This window comes from Falco cherrug, chromosome Z (genome assembly GCF_023634085.1).
Source record: "Falco cherrug isolate bFalChe1 chromosome Z, bFalChe1.pri, whole genome shotgun sequence".
Classification (NCBI taxonomy): domain Eukaryota; kingdom Metazoa; phylum Chordata; class Aves; order Falconiformes; family Falconidae; genus Falco; species Falco cherrug.
Genome location: NC_073720.1, coordinates 68,798,856 through 68,821,155, shown reverse-complemented (window position 1 = coordinate 68,821,155; position 22,300 = coordinate 68,798,856). Strand labels below are relative to the sequence as shown.

Here is a 22,300-nt window from a genome sequence, read left to right as displayed (position 1 = left end):
GGTTTTTTTGTTTGTTTATTTTGGTTTGGTTTTTTTAAAGCACGACATGGAGAACCCCTCTTTTCCCTTGTGACACCACTTGGTTTCGCTGTGCCAGAACACAACAAAATTTCGTCATCTCCAGGAACCTCAGCTGCCACGGGAGCCAGCAAGCAGACCTAGCAATTCCTTCTCCCCTCCCTGGCGTTAGCCCAGGTGTAAAATGTTCAAAATCCACGTAGGCTGCAGCTCTTCCATGCCATCAGGCACCACAGCAGGTAGGGGCACCCCCGGGATGGCTCCACTGCGGGCACCAAGCAGCCCGGCGGGCACCGGCGGGTCCGTCACCAGGTGGGCAAGGGCAGCGCTGGGTCACGGCGAACACCCGTGTCACTGCACAGCACCGCACCGCTGAGGTTTGATTATCATTGTTAGAACTGCTGCTATTAGTATTATTACCAGATTTTTTTATTATTAGAATTTTTATCATTATAGTTTATAATTAGAATTATTATTGTTAGACTTACTCTCGTTCGGATTCATTGCTAGAATGGTTATTAATAGTGGAATTTTTAGTATTATCGCTGGTTTCGGACGCACTGTTAGGATTTTTAGTATTATTGCTGTCGTTAGACTTCATTATGAGAATTTATTATTATAGAATTTTTACTATTACTATTGTTAGATTTTTTTACTAGAATGCACTATTTTTATTATTATAATTTTTACCAGCAGTATTTTTTCCCTCCCCCCCGCCCCACCTCGCCCAGGACGCGGCGGCCGCTCCCGGCAGGTCCCGCAGACCGACGCCCGCCCCGGGCAGCCCGGCGACGCGGCGCCCGGCCTGGCCCCCCGCCGCCCCCTTACCCTCGCACTGGTAGCCGGCCAGCCCCCAGATGAAGTCGGTGCAGTAGTGGCAGAAGGTGGGCTTGGTGAGGGTCACCCTGCGGAAGCTGTGGCCCGGCGGGCCGCTCCCCGCCAACACCGCGGCGCGGCCCCGGCCGCCCAGCAGCGGGCTGGAGCCCGGGCTGCCGCCGCTCAGCGAGCGCGTCCCGTCCGCCATGCCCGCTCCTCGCGGCACGGCATCGGCCGCCGCTCGCCCTCGCTTCCGCCCCAGGCGGCGGCGGCGGCGGCGGCGGCGGCGGCGGGGGGCGGGCGGGGGCGGCGCCCCAGTCAGGGCCTGGGCGGGCGGCGCTGCACTGCCGCCTGCCGGCCGCGCCGCGGGCCCCTGCGGTCCGCCCCGAGGGGACGCCGCCGCCGCCCCGCCGGTCCCCCTGGCGCGGGCGGCGCTTCCCCAGGGCCGGCGCCGCGCTGCCCGTGAGGCCTCGGCGTGTCCCGGGGTGTCCGCGGCCCCGCCGGGCGGGAGCTGCGCGCAGGGCGCGGAGGCTCAGGTGAAGGGTGTGGAGGAACGAGCTGCTCGGCGGCGGCCTCGGCGGTAACGCACCGGAGGGCGAGGGGCGCCCCTCAGCGCCCGGCGCCGGGGCCCGGCAGTCGGTGGCAAAGCCGCAGGAGGAAAAGCTGCCCGTCAGAAGGTCTCACCGCAGGCAGGCGGCGGGCTCAGCTTGCGACTTGAAACTGTGAGGCTCGAGGAGACCTCCCGTTTCTTACCGCGACATCAAACCGGATAGTTGCGCTACCCCCCAGCCCCGTGCCATTTTGGAACGCGTAAAGCTCCATCTCGTGACATTTTTTGATGATGTCTTGGCAGAAGATGGGTTTGCTGTAGGTTTTGCCTTCCGCTCTCAACATCTCAGCCTTTACGAGGAAAGATAAAGGGTTCTGCCTAGCAGTCTCTCTGTAACACAGATTTTTGTCCTCTGTATTCACTTCACCTTCTTGTTGCTGGTTTTGCAAACATTAACACACTCTGATGTTTCCACGTTGCTAGTCTCCTCCTCTGCCTCTGAACTGCCTCTGTTTCTTTGACCGTTACTACATCAGGCAAAGTATCGTGGCTGGAGTAGCTTGGGACAGGAAAGGATGCTGTGTCTTTAGATTTTGTGTCTACAGATGCATGTTGTTCACATCTCCACTTGTCTGATTGTGTCCCAGATGTCAGCTTCATATTAAGTGAGCATCTCCACTGAGCTATCTGAAACAACATCCCACTGAGCTATCTGAAACAACATCCAGGAACCTCCATTAAGCCATGGAAGACAAGAAAAGAGTAGTTTAAATTTTCATCCCTGACTCTGATGTAATTGTATTGTGGTGAAAGGTTTAATAAACCACCCTGTGGTCCTGTAGACCAGCACTGAAGTCCTTCTAAAGTTAAGTAGCATCTCCTAGTTTTTACCAATCTTACTTTATATCTCCTTTCCATGTTGTTAACATAAGCATACTTATGATCAGGAGCAAGGAGGATTTGACCCAGGGACTAAAGAAGGCATGGTATATCTTTTTACGGTTGGAGAAAGGGCGAGCAGATAGATATAAAAGCTTTGAAATATTTCTAATTGCTCCTACAACATGATTTAGCAAACATACCTAATATACTATAAAGCCTTATGGAGTCCCAAATATACAAGAGGCTGGGGAAGAGAGAAGCAGTGTGAAATGAAACCTCTTCCCTTGACATATACCTGCTGAATACAATGAATGAGCCAAAGTCCATAATGGCAGGCCCCATCTTCCACAAACTCATCCTTGGTTTGATCTTCATGAATATCACAGAGCAAGGCCTCTTGGAACACATTTCTGAGGACATGGAGGAGAAGGCAATGATTAGGAACAGTCAGTATGGATTTGCCAAGGGTCAGTGATGCCTGACCAACCCGACATGACATTAATTTACCCATGACCAAATAGGTAGATCTGTGTAGGAGGGTATAGCAGTGGAACTTTGACTTTAGCAAGGTTTATTACATGGTCTCCCACACTATTCTTCTATCCCAGCTGGAATATTATGGTCCGTCATGGGTGGACAACTGGATGGGTAAAAAAACCTGGTTGGATGGTTGAGCCCAGTGGGTGGGAGTTAATGGGTCATACCCAAACTCTGCTTGGAGGCCCGTAATGGGAGGAGTACTGCAGGGGTCTGTCCTGGGGCCTGTTGCGTTTAGCATCCTTATCAACAACATGGAGAAGGTGACTAAGAGCATTATTATCGGTTTTGCACACGACACCAAACCAAGGGGAACAGTCATTACATGCCATCCAGGAGGGAAGTGGACTGGCAGGAGAAATGAGAGGCAGGCAGGGGGGCAGCGCTGTAGAAAAGGTCCTAGGTGTCTCACTGGACAATGAAGCTGTCCACCCTGGCAGCAACCAGGGCCAAGAGCATCCTGGGCTCAGCCACTAGGCTGAGAGAAGGGATTACCCATGTCTCTCCAGCACTCATTAGAGTACTGCACCCAGTTTTGGCCCACGCCAAAGGAAGCACGTTGTCAAACTGAAGCAAGTTCAGCAGAGGGCCACCAGGATGGTCAGGGGCTGGAGCACTTATCCTGTAAGGAGAGGCTGAGGGAGCTGGACTTACTCAGCCCAAAAAAAGACAGCTTTAGGGGGGATCTCATAGCAGCACCCTAGTACTGACACAGAGGTTTTCAAGAAGATGGAGCAGTGGTGCTTGCTGGGAGGACAAGAGACAAAGGGCAGGACTTCAAACAAGGCATTCAGGCTGGGTATAAGGTGGAACCTTTTCGCCTCAATGGCAGCCAAGCAGAGAAGCAGGTTACCTGGAGAACTTATGCCATCTTCATCCTTGGAAGTTTTCAAGACATGGTTGGATAAGCCAAGACCAACCTGATCTGACCTTATGGATGACCCACCTTTGAGCTGGAAAATTAAACTATGTGACATCCTAATGATCCTATGATTGAAAATGTCACACTCAACCATTTCAAATGTGAATGGACCTCAATACACAAAGAAATACTCTCTCTTTTAGAGATCTAGCTTATCTTGTCAGTTGGTATGAGCTGACATAGTTCCTTGACTTATCTCTGTGTGCACCAGGTGAGAGTGCAGACCTTTACAGAGGACACCTGAATTCAGAGACTGCAGGTACATTTAAATTCCTGTTGAACATGGAGAAAGGGAAACTGAAACTTGCAAAAGCAGTCTTTTTGCATGCTGACTGCTTGCCTCAATTCCCACATTGTCTATTTCTGTGCTTTCAAACTAGCTGAGTCTGACTGTACCATTCAAAAGTTGTGATTAGATCAGAAGTGCCAGCATTTTTTTAGATGGAGCTCAGTGCTGTTGCCAGATTTCTTCTCTGGGACTTTCCTCATTCAGGAGAGGAAGCTCCTTCCCTATGTGCTTAGCCCATGACATCATATTCTCACCTAGCTATACAGACCTCTACTCTTGCTTTTCTTCAAGAACTTGTCTACAGAGCATCTTGCCTCACCTGTTCCATTGGCCTGGCCTGCCTTTCTTTTCAACATAGACTGTCTTTATTTTGTATGGATCTAATAGTCCTTCCCCTCTCAAGAGACAGAGGCCACAGAGCTGGAAAGCTGAAACGCACATGAACAAATCTTTCTCTTGATGGAGGAAATATATAGACCTTCCTTTCAAGGGCATCAGAAGCTGGTCCTGTTTCAAAAGCCTGAGGAAGTAATCAATACATCCTTTTACAGAGATGTGAACATGCATTCACTTAACAAGTAATTCAGATACATTACTGCATCATCTTCATGGCAGGGTAGTCACAGGGTTTCCTTGCTAGAAATTACCTGTGGAATCGTGGTTTTTATTGTTAAGGTGTAAATGAACATGTGAGATTTTGGCTATTTGTAAATAGCTGACTCCCCAGGTACATATTTATGTGCTGTAACATATAGGTATGTGTGACCTATACTTGTGATTTAACTTCCCTTCTTATCTCTGAGCAACAAGTCTAACAAGTCAAAACAACCTAGACTGTCTGATGATTGTCTTCAGCTGAGCCTGCCACCACCTCTGCTGCCAGCAGCCATGGAATGTGGCAGCAGTTGAGCCATCCTTCCATTTCACTTGTGTAGTGGGGATGTGGTCCTAGACATTGGAAAAGAATGAGGTGAAGAATTATTGCCCGAGCTGTCACATTCATAAATGCAATAGCCCACTAGAGGGATTTGATACCTGTTTCTGACTCAGAGCTGGTTAACTGCAAGGTTTCTACCGCTTTTATGTCTGCACCCAGGATACCCGTCCAAAAACAGAAGAATGATAAGATAGAAATCCCACTTTAGGAAGCAATTGCAGCATTTGGTGGGGGTTTTTGGCCTTTTGGAAATTTTTTTGTTTAACCTGTCAATCTGTTCTTTATAAGGAGGATATATACCGATCTTTGTAAAAAAGTGATAGTTAAAGTCTTTTTGAAGAAGGAACAGCAGTTTGCATAAGCCAAGGAGGATGGAGTTACATGCAACTAGTGCAACTGTCTGCACTCTCATAATGGCAGGAAGCTGTGCGGCTAAAAAGAACAAAGGCAGGTCTTGGTTTAGAAGTTTCAAACCAGAAAACAGCCAGACTAGAGAAGCAGTTGGAGGTGGCTGGCTCATAGCAAAGCATGCAAAAGGGTGGCTGCTGGTCAGGGTCACAGTTATAGTCACAGCCCTAGTGATGTGAAGCTGGAACATACTTATCACAAGTCAGGCAAGTAAGTGGTTTCCTCTGACAGCTCTGCTGGGACAGAATTACCACCTGTTTTAAGCAGCAGTGCATTCTTGGCTGGCAGCTTACTGTGGTAAAGCTGTGACAATTTGTCTGGGTCAGGCTGTGTGAGGGGGGCATCCTCCAGAAACCGTAGTCAATAGCCAACTTTATATTCAGATCTGCTTTGGAACTCATTTCAGATAACCCTATGTCATCAACAGTCAAAGCACATTATGGGGAAAAAAACACCTTGGTGAATGCTATTAATCCTAAATTCTCATGGGTAAATATCCTGGAGCATTTCCACTTCAGAAGATTTTGTGGAATTCCAGTGAGCCTTCAATTCAGACATTCCCACGTACCCTAGCATTGATTGACTACTTACATCCATGATAGGTGAAGAAGTAATTTCCACCTTTATACTTTAATTGTAAAATCTAGAGCTGACAGAGATCAAAGGTTTGCCTCTCTGAAATATTGCTCGGTGGCTCTTCCAGTCTTTCTATACGTATCTATAATTATAAGTATATATATGTATATAAATGTATAAAATTATGAGATATCCATCATGTCTCAATGGACTGTTTCAAAAGATCTGCATAAACCTCCAAGCTGCAGTAAATATGAGGGGTTTGTTCACAGAGGAATTTTTGCTCTGCAGACTGGTAGAAGAAAGACCGAACAAAGTGGAACAAACTGCCACTTCTTAGATACGCTTTTTTTTTTTTTTAATGAAGGAGTGCCACACAGATGAAAACAGGCAAAATGCTAAAAGCATCCACTTTCTATGTTTTGTGGCAAGATTAGTAAAAAGAGTCAAAATATAATGCCTCTGAAGAGATCGTTTACTTAGTTTTATAGCCAGCTAAATATTTTGCAGTACTTGGTAGGCTATAACCTCATTAAACTCAGGTATTACAACTCTAGGGCAGGCAATACAGGAAAATCCTCATTTTTACAAGTTTCCTGGCTTGGTAGAGGTATATTCTGTAAATCAAGCAAGCTTTACACCTTGGATCTTCTGAATCTTCTGTAACTTTCTTGTTCTTGTATTTCTAGGGATGTTCTCTCTATGACAGATAGAAGAGTGCAAGTTCTGGTACATCACCCCAGTTTATGTACAGAATTAAATGAGTACTATGTGCTGTCAATATCACATCATATTTTTACCCTTTGAGTAATACAGTAAATTTCATTAGTGCCTCCTTGACACTCAGTAAAATGAAATCCAGTTACTCAACTCCTTCATGAAGCAATTTATTTGTAAGCAAGCTGCAAAAAAATTACAATAATCAATCAGGTCAGAACCAGGCACACGGAGGATATATAAGTAGAGGGTGGAAAGCAGGTGGACCCACACGGTGGCTAGTGAAAAGATGAGGGGCAATGGGCACAAATTGAAATAAAGAAAATTCCATTTACATCCAAGAAAAAGCTTTGTTTTACTGTAAGGGTGGTCAAAGACTAGAACAAGCTGTCCAGGGAGGTTATGGACTCTATCCTTGAAAATACTCAAAACCCAAGTGGACACAGCCCTAAGTCACCTGCTCTAGGTGACTCTACTTTGAGCAGTGGGTGGGATAGATGACCCCATGGGTGCCTACCAGCCTCTGTGGCCCTGTGAGACAGGTTTGACAGCAAAGACAGTCAAGACTGGTAGTCCTTCTGTTGACTGGGGCTCATACTGCAGCAGTGGGACCAAATGTGGCAGCCTAAAACAGGTAGAAGGAGCTTCTTGAAAAAGTGGGCTCTCCTGGCCATCGGGTTTCCTCGTTTATTGAAGAGCTCCAAACACTCTCCTCCACCTGCAGAACAGGAGTGGGAGCCATTAGCTTCCCAAATGCCAGATCAGCTTGCTAAATTTCTTTTTCTATATGAAGTTTTGTTTACTTGTTGGTGAGGTGAGAAATCCAATGGTATGCCATCTCACAGCAGAGTGTCAAGCAGGAGCCTTTCTGAGCTTAGCTGGATCTTCTGTGTCATTGACTTCTGTTTTCTGAATTTCTTTCCATAACACTAGGCATTGAAAGACAGGTGTGACATGAAGTATATGTGGAGGTAGAAAAGGAAAATTTAAAATAAACTGTGGCTTCTGTGAACAAAATTTAAAACACAGGCAGGACTTTTTGAATGTATCCTACTGTGGGCAGCCAGTCAGAAGAGCAGGCTTGGGGGGGAGGGGGGGGGGGCGGGGGTTGGTTTGATTTGGTTTAAACTAGCGCATCAGTATTTGGAAATTGAGGGATAATCTTGTAGAAATGGCTCATGAAGTTGAGCTTCCTAGGCAGAAGTTTCAGATTTTTAGCTTTTTCATCTCTCCATAATTTAAATTGGTGATGTCTGAACCTAAAGCAAATCCTGATGTTTATTTGATATCTTTTTTGCAAAAATCTCACAACTGAAGAGACAAGGAAAATATTAGATCACATTTGTGCACTCTGACCTGCAATGGAAAGCAGAAGAGAAATGCTACTTCTCAAACCTACACTACAAAAAAGTATTAATAAGTACCTAGGATTTAATTAGTTTTCTTTTTTGCTTCATTGTAGCTCTACAGCTTACTTCCTGGAAAAAAAAAAAAAAAGTCTTTAAAACAATTGTTCTGATCACACTAGAAATAAATCAAGTGCAGACTTGTTGGTCATAAGCACCAACAACTGCCCTTGAGTAAGAGAAGCAAAACCTCAGACATGGAGAGCCAACACAAAGTTCTGGTGTAGTTTCAAGTTATGCAGTAAGATAGCTGGTATGTCTTTCAATATTTGATTTGATTCTTTATATAGCCAGATTAAGAGATTATACTTTTTCAGATAAAGGTTATAATAAAGAACACACTAGACTACACACGCTTTAAAAAAAAAGGGAAAATTAAAATGTTTATCCTCTTGAACTCCAGAAAATAAATTATATTAGATATTAATATTTACATATAAAATATACCACTCCACACATGGTTACAGAGACTTAGATCAAAAGCAAGAGCTTCAGTTTAAATACATCCATCTCCTCTGGTGAAGAAACCTACAGTGGTAACATCAATAATGCAGCTTTATTTTAACAAAATCATTATAGTCAACATAAGTGTTTAATAAAGAGGTAGAGACACTTATCATAGGCAGACATAAATGTAGAACTCCTACAATATTTTAGCATTTACACTTGTTATCTTGGGAGCTTCTCTGGTTGTGCTAACAAAATTGATACTTTTAAATAGTATGCTGTCTCAGAGCTGAAAGGGAAAACAACCCGTGTAACAACAGAGACAGCTTAAGAGGCTGAAGCTTTATGTCCACTCAGCTAGCAAATAAGATGATATGACAGCCAAGGTATTTGTGCTCCAAATCCACTGATTTTTAACATTTAGTAACTTATTTCCAGCTCTTGCATTTCAGCACAAATAACTTCCTGAGAAAGAATATTAGGGATTTTCTCAGAGTTAAGGAATCACTCATCTGGGGGTAAAAAACCCAAACCCAAACAAACCAAACCCAAAAATCAACTAGGGTTTAATTTATTTATTGTACAGCTTGTTAGTTTAGTTTATTTAATCATGTTTTGTCTCTGAACCTAGGGAACACGTAAGCGAATGGAGTAGCTAACTCAGTGCATTCTGAACTGCAAAATAAGCAGAAACACCCATGTATAGAATAACAGATTGCTGTTTAGGTTTGGTAAGAGTTGTGCACACTGAAGAAAAGTTTTCCATGTAGCACAAGTCTGAAGTTGCTAAAACCGCATTGCAGCTTCTGTTTCTGCACTCTAAACATGCATCAGAAAACCAGTATATAAACGACCATTTAATAACGCCTTGTTTCTCTTTACGTCTGATTGAGCCTGTCAGCCCACAGGATGCATCCACTCCTCCACCAGCAAGAAAATAAGGAAACACCACCTGTGTGCCCATGCCCTTCATCCTAGACTCCAGAGTGATGTGGTCATGCAGGAGGTGCTCCTTTGGCAGTGTCACTGGTGCACACACGGATGACAGGGGGTGATGGTCCAAGGGCTGGACAAAAGCATCCCAGATCTAAGGCCTTGGCAAGCAGCAGACCCCCTGAGACAGGAAGTCTGGTCAGCAAAAGCAGTCTCCGGCCACCGCCACTCACTCTGTCCTCACGTGGGGGCATGTGTTTCAGGCTCTGATGCCTTTCCTGACCAAACTTGTTCCTGCTTACCTGTTCTCAGGGTGTTGCTCCCGAGTGCCCTCTGGTCACATCTGCATGATCAAAAGGATCCTGCTGCCAGGAATCACAAGCTCCCAACCTTCCCACCTTGGGGGTCCCAACCCGTGACAAAGTCAAGCCGCTCTTATGCAGCCATCACAGCTGAATTACTAAGAGAAGTCATCACTGTGGACTTAACTGTGACTAAATTATGACCAATTTATAATTATTTGATGATTGAATGATAATTAAGTAGTAATCAAATGGTGATTAAGCAATAATTGAATGGTAATTAAACTGGTTTGATGAGGATTTGACAATGATTTAAGTGATGATTTAAATAGTGATTGGATGGCAGTCAGACAGTCTACTACTTACTACACTTTCAATACTTAAGCTACAGTCGGCTATATAAATGTTGCTAACATACAATACACTTTTAGGTCTAATATAAAACATCACTTACCTTGTTACAGATACCAGATGCTGGGTAAGGAATCTCTCAGCCTCGAGGAGTAACCCTGAGGGGCGTCCCTGCTGAAAGTGAGGCCAGTCAGCTGCCATGCAGGAGAGCTCAACAGGCTCAGGGGGGCTACAGGTATCTATAGCATGAAGTGATCAACTCCTAGTCAGCCATACGTGGTGTATGTGCAGGATGCAGCCATAGCAATTCTAGTTTTGCCTAGTCCCAGCTCAGGCTGGTACTGCTAGCCCCATGTAAGACATGGCCTCAGCTCCTGGGCTCTGAGAATGGCCTGGCACTGTTCTCATGGTGCGCACAGCAGGGCCTGCTTGTTGGCAATGCCTGAACCAAGTGCTGTTCACTCAGTCAGAGTGGGCACAGCCATCACAGCAGCACCGGGCCCCAGCTCTTGCCTTTGCACAAACATCTCCTTGGAAAGACTCTGTTGCTCTCCTGCTTATCCTCCCTGATGCTACGTGGTGTGTTGGCCTTCTTCCATAGCTTCTGCACCAGGTGGCCCTGTACCTCTGCCAGACCCTGCCCTCCGATGGGTAAGGCCAGTGTCACCCCAGACCTGGCCCTGGGGAGGGACACCAGGCACCCCCTATAACCCCACACCTAGAGGGACCCATGCCTTCCTTCTGGAGCAGCATTTGGTCTGATGCTAAGGGGTGTGCTATCAGGCTAGCTCCAGCTGTCCTGTACAGTCTTCCAGCAGTATTTCTGTGCCCCCTTGGTGTCCCCTGTTAGGCTACTGCTGTGCTAAAGGACAGCCACCCCCCCACCCCACCCCCCCACCCCCGGCCTGACCACTGCTCTCTGGTCTAGCTGAACAGGAGCAAATAACAGGGAACCACTGACTCGGAGCTGCTGTGCTACATAATGAGGAAAACACAAGCAAGAGCAGAAGACTATACCTACGAACAACAGAAAACTGGTCTGTTAAGTGCAAAGTCCCTGTTTGCTCCCCCTGGTTACCATTACATTTCCTTCTTCTACTCTGTAATAGAGTAAGTCTGTGACAAAAATGGGCCCTGCTCAGTGCAGTACAGGCTTGGTTCATGGGAAGATCCATACTTCCCATGCTGATGCAAGTACTGGTTTTGTAGGTGTTTATTTCATTGAATAATGCAGATAGGAGGGGGTCTCTGGAGCTCAGAGCAGGGACAACCTCAAAGGTATATCTAACTTTGGTATTGAAGCAGTTCTCTGCTTCCTCCCAGCAGGGCCATTGACCTGCTCTTTTGCCTTGTTATGCAGACAACTTTACAATTTTCTCAGTTCAGGCCTTTGGGAAAAGTGTGACTTTTCCAATCTGTCCTGCAAGTAAAACAAAAATCTGCTCGTGTGCTCTATGACATAACTTGTCAGGACCAGCAGGTGGTCATGGATGTAGTACAGAAACTTCCAAGGTGTGCAGGGCAGATGATGGTTTGGGCAACAGCATGACATCTTGGAGGGTCAGGCAGAGAAGGCCATGTGGAAGCAGCCAACATCCTTAAATTCCCCAGAGGCCAGAGGAAATGAACACCCAACATCAAAATGGGTCCACAGCGATCCTGACCCTTCACATAGCCAGATGGGGACAGGCACCAGCACCTCCAGCAGTAAAGACACAACAGGCCTGGAAGCAGCTCCTGGGAGAGAAGCCAACAGCTCCTCTGCACAGCCCCAACCCAGTCATCCACTGCAGGTGTCAGCCAGTGCAAGGCTGGTTATGGGATAAAAAAGCCATGAACCCTGCAGTTTCCCATCACAGACCACTGGCATCATGAAAATCTCTGCATTGGAGTCCAACCTGGCTTTCCCTTAGAGACCACCAAAACAGAGCCATTGCTTCTTAGCCCAGGGATTTCCTTACAAACCACTGCACTGGCCCTAGGTGCTGCTCCTGGCAACACCTCTGGCTGTTGTGGACTCCCAGGTGTCATGTCAGTTTCTTCTTCTTCCATAAGCACTGTTTAGCTGATCAGAGAATCAGTTCAGCTTGAGTATTTCTGTAAGTTGGACTCAACCTCAAAAATACTTCAATCCCTAGACAATGCCATTGCAGGTGCTTGGGATCTTTTTTCCTATCCGAAGCACTCATGCTACACTCCCTTCTTCACTATACAAATATAATAACTGTTTGGTTTGTGTGGGTTTTTTTTTTAAAGCAAAGCAGCTTATTACGTCTTCCTGGAAGGCTCCCCTGCTTCCAGATGCCCACTCAGAAAACACTGGAATATAAGTAATTTTTGCTTGCTCCTGAAAGCTTAAGAGGTTAAAGTTACCAATAAATACTTGAATGCATTATTCATTAAGAAGAATTTCGAAGATTAAAGACACATCAAATAGTTGCTGAGGTTTGGCAGTTTAATTCTAAATTAGTTTCACAGGGAAAAAAATGAGTTTTCAACACCTCCTTCCTGTGTGTTAGCATTATCTTCAGGTTGAGAAAGCAGAATTCAGGGTGGGATTTTACGACAGCTTGCCATTTGCCTAGGGGTTTAGCCAGAGGAAAGAGAATGTGAAATAACAGGGTGTAGTGTTAAAGCGCAGCAGATACTCATTAACTTTAATGCGAATGCTTAGTCCAGAACTAGGCTTCTGTAACCTAGGTAAGTTTTCTTTGCAAATGGACTAAACTAAGTATTGCCAGTGTAATTTTTACTGTGGAACAAGATCATCCAGGGGTGGAATAGCCCCTTTCAGTCATTACCCTCCAAATAACACATTTACAAAATCTCATAAAAGGCAAAATTACACAAGAGCTGCATCAGGCCAATACTAAATGCTATTAGAAGGCGGACATTTAAAAAGAGGCTTAGCTTTAGTGTATGTTGAAAGCACCACAAAATTAAATCTGGCTGTTTAGGAGCTGTTTGCATAGGGAACATGACCAAAGTATCTCATCAGTGTTTAGTAAATAGATTTTCAGTGGTTGTGGTCAGTTAAGGTACTGTATTTAAAAAAAAAAAAAAAAGTGAATGGGTTTTCACTGATGGAAATTAAGCATTCAGCGGCTGGTAGCATTCAGACTAACATTTCATAGTAAGTTCCATTGGGTAGATTGCTCTTGGCACAACCACAGCTTTTGATTAAGGTTTGTGGTGAATAAAGCAGTCTATTCACTGAGAGATCAACAATGGACGTCAACTATTTGCACACAGAGCAGTAGTAGAGGTTTAGCCACTCTTGCGGCATTTTAAATGTTGTGCTAAGAAGCAGGACAAAAAGAGACACTAATCTCTGTTTCCTTCCCTATGTTATCCTCACCTGCTGTGTTCAGTGGGTACACTGTTGGTTAGTGCAACCACTGCAGGAGATCTGAATGAAGGCTTACTTGTACAGAAAGATCTGGACTACCTGCAAAGGGGCAAAAAAGACAACTTTTAAAATAGAAATAGTATCGCAGTGCCTGGTGTGAGATGTAATTTAGCTCTATGTTCTCACTTTTGCTAGGTGTCAGGGTATATCCCTCATGATGCATTATTCTCTGACCCCAAATGCAGGAGGATACATCAGAGAAACATCCATCCTGATTGTGCCAATGATCTGGTCTGGTCAGGAATCCTTGGAAGAAACTAAGTGGAAGATTCTTGAATTGTGACAACTGTTTTTATTCACGATGTTAACTTCCTACAGGAAAAATGAGAAATCAAAAAGCAAAGTACTAGTACAAAAATTTGGGGAAAAATAGGCAATATCCAACTTTTAATTGAAAAGTAGTTAAGAACAGTTAATCAGGCATAAAGATAAGCAAAATGTTATGGACAAACACAGCCTACCATTAGGGTGTAGCAAAGCAATTGCTGCTGCTTTTCTCTGCCTCTTTAATGCTCTTTGAGCAAAACAAGTATGTATAGGCAGTGTAAAATACAGACCTCTTTTCAAGAAGCTTTTCAAGTTCTCTACTGCTTTCTATAACGTGCCAGCTGCTTTTACAGCTATGATTAAGTGTTTGCTTTTGATGCAGGTGGCAAATAGTTAATTTCAAAGTGACAGCAGAATGTTCCCATTTTCACACTTTGGAGAAATTATTAGAACTTACATCAGAAGTTCTCCTGACATGAATATGGAAATCGGGAATAACAGGAGAGACAGACAGACTGGAAAATGATGAATTTCAGGTTGAAAACAAGTTTTTCTATCACCTCCCCTACTGTAGAGAGATCAGTAAGATTTATTTCCAAATGCTTCCTTGTCTTCCTTCATCTCCATATACTTAGGAAGCAGAAAAGAATGGTGAGCCTTAGTTCTTAGCTTTTGCACTGAACTTGGCTCTACTTTCCTCTCAGTTCAGGAAGGAAAATTTTGGCACAACCTTACACTATCACTGAGTTGTCCAAGGGTAAAAATGGTATTTTGCAAATAAGGCCTAAATAAGCACTGAAACTAGTATCAGCAGGTGGATTAAATATGCACATAGATGAATAACACCTAAGGAAAATGAAATATTCCCTGTTCTTGTATCTTTCATCAGTAATGTCGTAGTTTGTATTTGTTATTAGAGCAAGACTACAACTGCTCCATTTAAGAACAATTATTATCCACAGGAACTCCAAGAGGATGTATGTGAAAGCAGAGCCTTTGCTAAGGTAATAAGACATGTCCAGATGTTTTTCCCCCCTCAGAAATTAGCAACCAGGGATACAGGGAGAACACTGTCCTTTCTACTTACTGAAGTCTTGTGCTGTTTGACCACTGCTAGTGTGTGGAGGCAGTAGGAAAGACAGCTGTCTGCCTCCAGATTTAGGGCCGAGGTGCTATTCTCCCCCCACAGGCTTACAGTAAGTTTTGCACATTATTTTGCATAAGTCCCTTACTGCAGGGCTACAGTGTTGTCTGAGTGGTCTATAAAAGTGAAAAGTGACAGTATGCCTCGTTTCGTGTAAGTCCGAACAGCTCTGCTAAAAGCTGGGCAGCTGCTGCAGCGTGGATCTGATCAAGTCGAGCTCCAGACTTCAAGTATTTAGCCAGTTCAAAGATAGTTCAGTATTTGCTGAATGAATTATTTTGAGCCTTTTCCATCCTTTATGGCTAGTGTATTAACCCTTGCAGAATCTATCCAGAAATTAACCTATATTTCTATGATAACAGTATTACTTACAAATTGTTTCCTACTCATTTTACTAACAATGCCTGTCGAGTTTCAACACATTTTCTTTTTGCCCCATTTTCCTCTTTTTCTAACCTGCTTTTATTATCAAAGCAATCCTCCTGACTTGTTCTCACACTCTTTATTTGGAGGATCGTTACATGATGTTTATTTTTCTTAACAATCTTACTGCAATTAACTGCAAAATCATCTTAATTTGACTGCAAATGACCAAACTGTTCTGACACCACCCCTGCGTTCCCATCAGACTTTATGTCAAACTGCTTTTACCTAATTTCTACCAGTGACAGCTTTAAAATTTCCATCCCATGTTATTTAAGGCATCCAACAAATTTAGATCTCATATTAACCTTCTCTGCAAAGCAGAAATAATTCTAAAATTTGAGGTGTGGCCATCACCTCTGTTTGTAAAAATTACAGACAAGACAGCATAACAAAGAATCTGCTCCACAGCTTAACTTGCACAATGCTTCACGGAACTCTGAAGGGCAGAATCAGAAATTGTTTTCCTCTATCTGGAGCTACAGAAAGACATATTTAGTGAAACATCTAGGCCTCCACCAGCCTGGGTTAATACAGCATTTAAGACTAGTGACTGCACTGATTTCAGCTGCATTGCTAAAATACGTCACAATGGTTCCCTCTTCTCCCTGACTTTAGGAGTAACTGATGTTTGAAAACGATTGTTTCTTAAGAGGAAAAGGCACAGGATTTTTCAAGTTTGTATGCTTTTATTCACTTGTGAAAACAGCATATCACTTTGGCTAAATCCTCACAATTATGCAGCTCTTCTAAGCTTTTCTTAAATACCAGTTAATCCTAACCCAGAATTTGCTTGTGTTTACACATCAAGTCCAGAATTTTGAACATGAAGTTGATCCCACATTGCAGGAAAAATGTAAACTAAAGCAAAGACAGTGTTACTGTTTCTTCTTCCTATTCCTGTAAGAAACCTCCTTGCTATTGGAGTAACTCCTGAATTGTAAGCTACAAAAAAGAAATACACCATCAACTTACTACTTAGAAGTGAGAGAACTCACCGGAATAGTCCCCACAGGAATTGGGTAAACCAAGTTCTGGATGTCTAGGCAACTACAAATTAATTACTAGTCAGTACAGGGAATGGAAGGATAGTGCTGTAGTGAATGCTAAAGGCTAATGTTTACCAGTCACCAAATGCATGACAGCGAGCATGTGGCAGGCAACAGATGCCTCTCAGGGAGGGGTTAGTCATTCTGTGCAAGTTCTTTAGGCTGGTATAGCAGCAGAGTGAAAACCGGTAGCTTAGACTGGCCACATGATGCACAGTATAGCAGCCTGGGCTACAGAGTTTGTTTCTTCTACCAACTTTCTGCATTAGTTTACTCCCCACTTCATCCCCTTTCAGCTGTATCAGATGAATAATATTTTCTGTAAAGAGTCCTGAGCTCAGTAAGGCAGTGTTACTGCAACAGCAACCATGAACAGCACAGATCCAGCCTGTGTGCAAGAGTATTGTACACTGCAATACCAATACAACATCGGTTATACACCAACATCTTAAAGAAAATTATGAATATGGGTTGTTTTAGGGTGAGCATGCCCAAGAATCTAGTCCATGTTAAAGTCCTCTGTGCCATTCCAGCTATGCAGGAAGATCTACTGGTGGCCAGCAAGACTTCTGCATTTACTGCAAGTGACATCATTAATAGGGACAGGAATTACCCTCCCAGTTCTGTGCTGCGCACAGTTTTTCTTTCTGGTGCTCAGTACAGCGACTATAAGCTGATCAGAGATTATCCACGTCTAAAGAAATTCTGCAAAAGCATTATGTAGTCTGGTGTTGAAGGCAGAGTGCTGACAGTCAAGTGACAGCAGTTTTATTTGTCTCGGTCTCAATTTATGCTTTGATTTTAGGTACATAATCCCGTTCTCAACTCCCTTTTCTTCAATTCACGCAGCAGAGTTAAACAAGAGCTTTTATTCTGCAAGAGAACTGTATGGTTCCTTGACAGTACCCCCGTGTGGATTTCGACGCGAAAGCAAAATCAGGGTCTGAACTCCCAAGACGATGCCCTCTTACTGGTAGTGGGTGACGCCAAGCCTCCGCTGAACCCCATTTAACCAGTAGATGGCAGAACTTAAAGCTTTGTTTTGATACTGCAGCTGAACTATGAACTTCAATAAGCATTATTGCAATTATATCAGTTGAAGACTCATTTAAAGAAAGATTTAAGTAAATCAGTGCCAAGACTAGAGGCAAATAATGTTTATTAAAATATGCTGACCACAGAGATTCCTTTAGAGGAGGCATATTCATCTAATTAAAGAAGCAGCAAGCCCCCACTGATTTAAATATCCAGAACCTGCTCAACTGATCTTCTGAAAGACGCCAGATTCTCTTTTCAGACTTGTACAGTGATGATTTGAACAGCTTAAAACAGTTAAGTGTATATGACTGGTGATGAAATCTGGTCATTAACTCCGTTGTGAGCTGCCAAAGAGATTTGTTTTCCTATACTCGGGACAAGCTGTAGGCCTGTAACACACAAGCCTCACCAGTTCCCAAACTCATTCACAGATGACTCCTGGAGTGAAATGCTTTTACCGAGTGCTGAATTCTTTGAAATTATTAATTTGTATCGTGCAGTGCAGAACATAATATGTTATATATAACATGGTATATTATATACAAGGTGGTGCTTGTGGGGACACAGCACTCCAGTGCAAGCCTCATCAGGCGATGTCATTTTTTTTGCAGATAACCAGGAAAAGCAGGAGGACACATGCAGACTGTGCTACTATGGAACACTTCTTTGGGTTGACTACTTCCAAGGGCAAACAGCTCTGGGTACTCTAGGCTGACAGCTCTAGTTCATTGTCTCCCTCTCATCCCAGACCGAGACAGATTGCAGCAATCCTGTGATTGCTGCAACCTCAGTGATCAGCTAAAACTCCATGGAGGATTAGCACAACACAGTCTACTAACTGCAGTATGTTAAGGCTTTATTGGCTGTAATGAGCTGAATGCAGTCCCCTGGGAATGCCAAGAATTTGTAACTTCTTGATAGGATCAGAGTGAAATATGTTTAGGAGTGCAACAGCTAAGTCAGCTAGGGATTGAACAGACATGATACACTCCATGGACTTCCAGGATACTGCTTAGTTAATAACCGAAAAGAACACTCTAGAAGGAATCTAAGGTTAGATCAAGCCTCTTGTACATGGATTTGTCCAGTAAAACAGAAAGGATAAAGGACTGACACATAGTTCCTCATCTGCTGTGAAACAATTCAATGAAAAACCCCTAAAAAACAGGAAGTCACAAGCACTGGGATACTCATGACTACAACATGAGAAGCGTTGTTGCTCCCATTTGCATCCATCCTCACTGCAAGAACTGAAAATCATTTCCTTTAACCCTGATTCAGCACAATGCATGGTTGCCCAAGAAAACCGTTGGACATCCTTGCAATCTGATATTAAAATCAAGAACCCATTTCAGTAAACATCTTCCTTACAAATAATGGCCCTGAGGTACTACTCATCTCCTAGCAGTCTTGGAAAAGAAACAAACCCACCAACTTTTAATCACCTGCTAAATAAGCCACATTATTGTAAACTCAGCCCTGCTGAGAAGAATAACAGCTTCAAATACCCATGCTGCAAGCACTAGCTTGCAATAACCTTCAGACAGCATTACCATAAACCCTTGAATGAACAGCATACTTTCCAATCCCACAATGGCCTGTGTGTCCTTAAATATAATGAGCAGATGCTGCAGCAGTGCTGCCTCTCTGCTGAGAAACCTTCCATCCCACCTGCAACCTCGGGGGCCACCCCCGCAAACATAAAAGAAAATACAAATCTTGCAGATACTCGCTGGGAGAAGTCAGAGCTGATGAATGGATTTCCCATTTCTGTTGCTGACCTGCTATTTCAGTAGTCTTTGCTCTTTGCCCAAGAGATTTTAGCTCACTCAGATTTTGCAGCAACTGCTTTGGTATCTAGGTATGAAAGATTTTATTCGCAATTCAAAACTCTGTGATGCATGTCGGCCTTGGAAGTCTGTTCTGTTAGAAACAACAGCAAAAATCACAATCCTTTTTTGTTTTAAAGTGAGTGACCCAAAGAGTTATTGCAGGACTTTATCTCACCGAGGGGAACTTGCTGAAACACTTTCATTACTAGTAAATAAACATATACAAAAATTAAAAATTCTATCTATTAATAAAAATCTAAGGCTCTAAGTAAAGCACTACGAGGTTTTAGAAATGTTCTGGCATGTCACACCACCAGAGCCATCAAGTATTTTGTGGAGTCCTGAAGAAAACATGGGCCTCCTCCTTCAACTGCCAGACTACAAACGTCTTTATTCTGAGAAACCTCAGTCTTGTGAACCTCACTGGCTGAAGGTTTGAAAAGTGTATTATGAATGAATGTCCAGTTTCATGTCTGTCTAACTTCACCATTTCTTAAAACAAATCATGTCCTAAAAACATGGTCAATTCTAAAAAAAAAAGAACTCAGATGCACATGAATTACTTCATGAGATATTTTTGCTCAACAGAAAACAGCCCAACCTGGAAAAGAATTTGAATGATAACTCAAAAGTATGATAGGTTGTATATGACAGGACATTTAGAGGTAGCAAGTCAGAGGATAGTAGGTGTAACTACAGAGGGGCCCTAGAAGTCTTACCTGTACCTGTATAATCAGTACCAGGTGTGCCAAAGCCAGGATTTCAGTATTTGGTTAAAAAAAACCAGAAAACCCTACACAATATATCTTGTTTGTTAGTTCCCAAGATCCTACCACTGATTCTCCCTGGTCTGCCAGTTCCAGCTGGACAGGGTGCGGGCAGGAAGATCTACTGTGCAGGAACCCAACCCACAGCCCACCAGGAGAGCAGCCTCGGGCATTTTCTAGGTTTCATCTTTCTGAGCAGAGAAAAGCACTGCCATTTTCACTCCTTATGTCAGCATGCTTACCTCACACCTGCTGCTCAGCAGCAAAGCTGGGAAGCAGCCCTGTTTGCTCTTAGCCTGAGCTTTCCTCTAGGAAAAAAACCAACACATTACACATCTTCTTCTCCTCCAGCTCCAACTCTCAGCGGCTGGCACATCTCCTAGCCGCTGCTCTCCAAGACCTTCTCCAGACTCGTAACACACATCTGCTGGCTTTCCACACAACTCCCCCTTCCTATTTATCTAATGATTTTCCTGGAATTAGATGTTTCTCAATTTATTCAGGCCCAGACCATACACTGTGCTGTTGTGGGTGCGCTGGGCACTGGAAGCCAGGCCATATCTCTCTGCTGTGGGGGTGATGCTAATTAGGTCCTGCAGGACACCCTGTACTCTGACGTTGAACTGCAGTACTGGCGTCACGATATTGATCTCTCCTGGTTTATAAGTAACACGCTGTTTCGCCAACGGCCGGGCCAGTCATCTCTCCCCCAGGCTGCCGAGTAGTGCCCGGGGATGCCTCTCCCATCGCACGGCCACGGGGCAGCAAGCGACCTTGCACCAGACCCCATCGTTCCCAGTGCCGGGGCGCCCGGGCCCGGGCCCCAGCAGTGCGCAGGGTGCTCCCGGCACCGACACCGCACAGCAGGGCCCGGAGGGGGCCGCCCCAAGCTTTGCGGCGCCCGCCGCCGCCATGGCTCGGCCGGCAGCGCAGCCCCGATCCGACCCAGCTTCGGGCCCGGTACCAGCACCCTGCCCGCCCCCCGCGCTCGGCGATGACCCTCCGCACGGCTCCGCGCCCGCGTCTGCCCTCTGGCAAACATCGGCCCCTGCGAGCCGACCCGCGCCGCAGCTGAGGGCAGGAAGGGGAAATACATCCCGCCCCCCGTGCCCCGCCCCGCCCCGCCCCCCCGTGCCCCGCCCCGCCCCGCCCCCCGTGCCCCGCCCCGCCCCGCCCCCCGTGCCCCGCCCCGCCCCGCCCCCCCGTGCCCCGCCCCGCCCCCCCGTGCCCCGCCCCGCCAATGCCACCGCGGCCGGCCTTGGGGGCGGAGCCAGCCCGCTCGCAGTTCCTCTCTGCCTGCGCCCGGCGGTAGCGGTCAGCAAGCGGCGGCGGCGCGCTCCTCCTCGGCCCGCGGTGAGTGCGGGCTCCGGCGGGGCGCGGCCGCCCCGGGGCCGCTTCCCCTGCCGCGGCGGCGCCGGGCCCCGCCAGCCGCGGGGGAAGCTGGGGGCCGAGGGGCGCGCCGCGGGAGACCCGCGGCGGGTGCGGGCCCGGGCGGACCGCCGGTGCAGTGGGCCGGGCCCCGGTGCAGGGGCCGCAGGCGGGGTTCTGGAGCGGGCCGGTACTGCGGGGGGAGGGCGGCCCCGGCAAAGCGGCCCTGCGGGCGGCACGGGACCGGGGAGCCGAGCGGCTGGCCAGGCCCTGCCCGGCTGGAGCCCGGCCTCATCGGGAGCCGGGTACGGGAACAGGCAGTTGCAGAGCTGAGAAAGAAGAAAGATTTGGGTAGAGGAGGAGAGCAGAAATGGGAGAGGAGGTGTGCTGCCCTATCTTTATCTAGGCAAAGCTTTTTCGTTAATTTCATGCTGGGACAACTCCAGCCTTTGTTGGTGTTTCAGTAGCACCAAGTGGCAGCGGGCTGTGCATGGTGCCTGTGTGGAGCGTGCGGCAGCCCGGCTGTGCTGCAATAAGGTAACAGAACTGCAACATCGGTAAGGTAAGGCAGGGAAGGGATGGGAGAAAAGCATGGGAAGGTGAAGCCTGTGTTAATGCAAAGTGACGGGTTTTACTAGTTCGGGGGTTTTGGGCAACAAAAACCGTGTGTTTTGCGTTCATGGCACCGGCAGCAGGGGCAGGTGCTCAGTAACAGCAGCAGCCACGGAGGCTGGTAGTGCAGGTGCAGGTACTCGCGTTGTGGCCTAACCTGGCAGAGGGCTGTGGCAGTGGAGATGCCCTGTTTCAGAATCTGGACTAGGTGTGTGTTTGGATTAGTCCTTGTGTATCTGTTCAGTGCATTGCTGTGTTTCATAACACCACCACAGTTCCTTCTTACTTTTTAACTGGTGG

The 22,300-nt window shown here is 45.7% G+C and overlaps 2 protein-coding genes and 1 long non-coding RNA gene across 6 annotated transcripts in view; 1 reads left to right on the top strand and 2 right to left on the bottom strand.

Moving 5' to 3' along the window:
* DGKQ (diacylglycerol kinase theta) overlaps nt 1-1,104 on the bottom strand; it is a 109,110-nt gene extending 108,006 nt beyond the window's left edge. Inside the window, exon 1 of the mRNA XM_055699517.1 lies at nt 847-1,104. Coding sequence (XP_055555492.1) covers nt 847-1,042 — 196 coding nt within the window. The 5' untranslated portion in view covers nt 1,043-1,104. The remainder of the gene's footprint in view (nt 1-846) is intronic.
* A 5,702-nt stretch (nt 1,105-6,806) lies between these two features.
* Nucleotides 6,807-20,494, bottom strand: LOC114017086 (uncharacterized). Of its 3 annotated transcripts, XR_003561941.2 has the most exons (8): nt 20,263-20,494; nt 13,627-13,812; nt 13,450-13,539; nt 10,195-10,265; nt 9,741-9,926; nt 9,458-9,619; nt 8,077-8,130; nt 6,807-7,581 (listed from the first exon to the last, which is right to left on the bottom strand). It is a non-coding gene; the product is annotated as an uncharacterized LOC114017086 (long non-coding RNA). The 3 variants fall into 3 exon arrangements; XR_003561947.2 differs by lacking the exon at nt 9,741-9,926 and having other exon boundaries at nt 20,263-20,493; XR_003561943.2 differs by lacking the exons at nt 6,807-7,581; nt 8,077-8,130; nt 9,458-9,619; nt 9,741-9,926; nt 10,195-10,265 and adding an exon at nt 12,533-12,672 and having other exon boundaries at nt 20,263-20,488.
* Nucleotides 20,495-21,255: 761 nt separating this feature from the next.
* The window catches only part of ACO1 (aconitase 1), a 39,218-nt gene continuing 38,173 nt past the window's right edge, over nt 21,256-22,300 (top strand). Inside the window, exon 1 of one of the 2 annotated variants that reach the window (XM_055699519.1) lies at nt 21,256-21,373. The gene's annotated coding sequence lies outside the window, so the exon portion shown is untranslated. Of the gene's footprint in view, nt 21,374-21,813; nt 21,951-22,300 lie in introns of those variants that run through there. The other variant, XM_005432945.4, reaches the window with a different exon arrangement.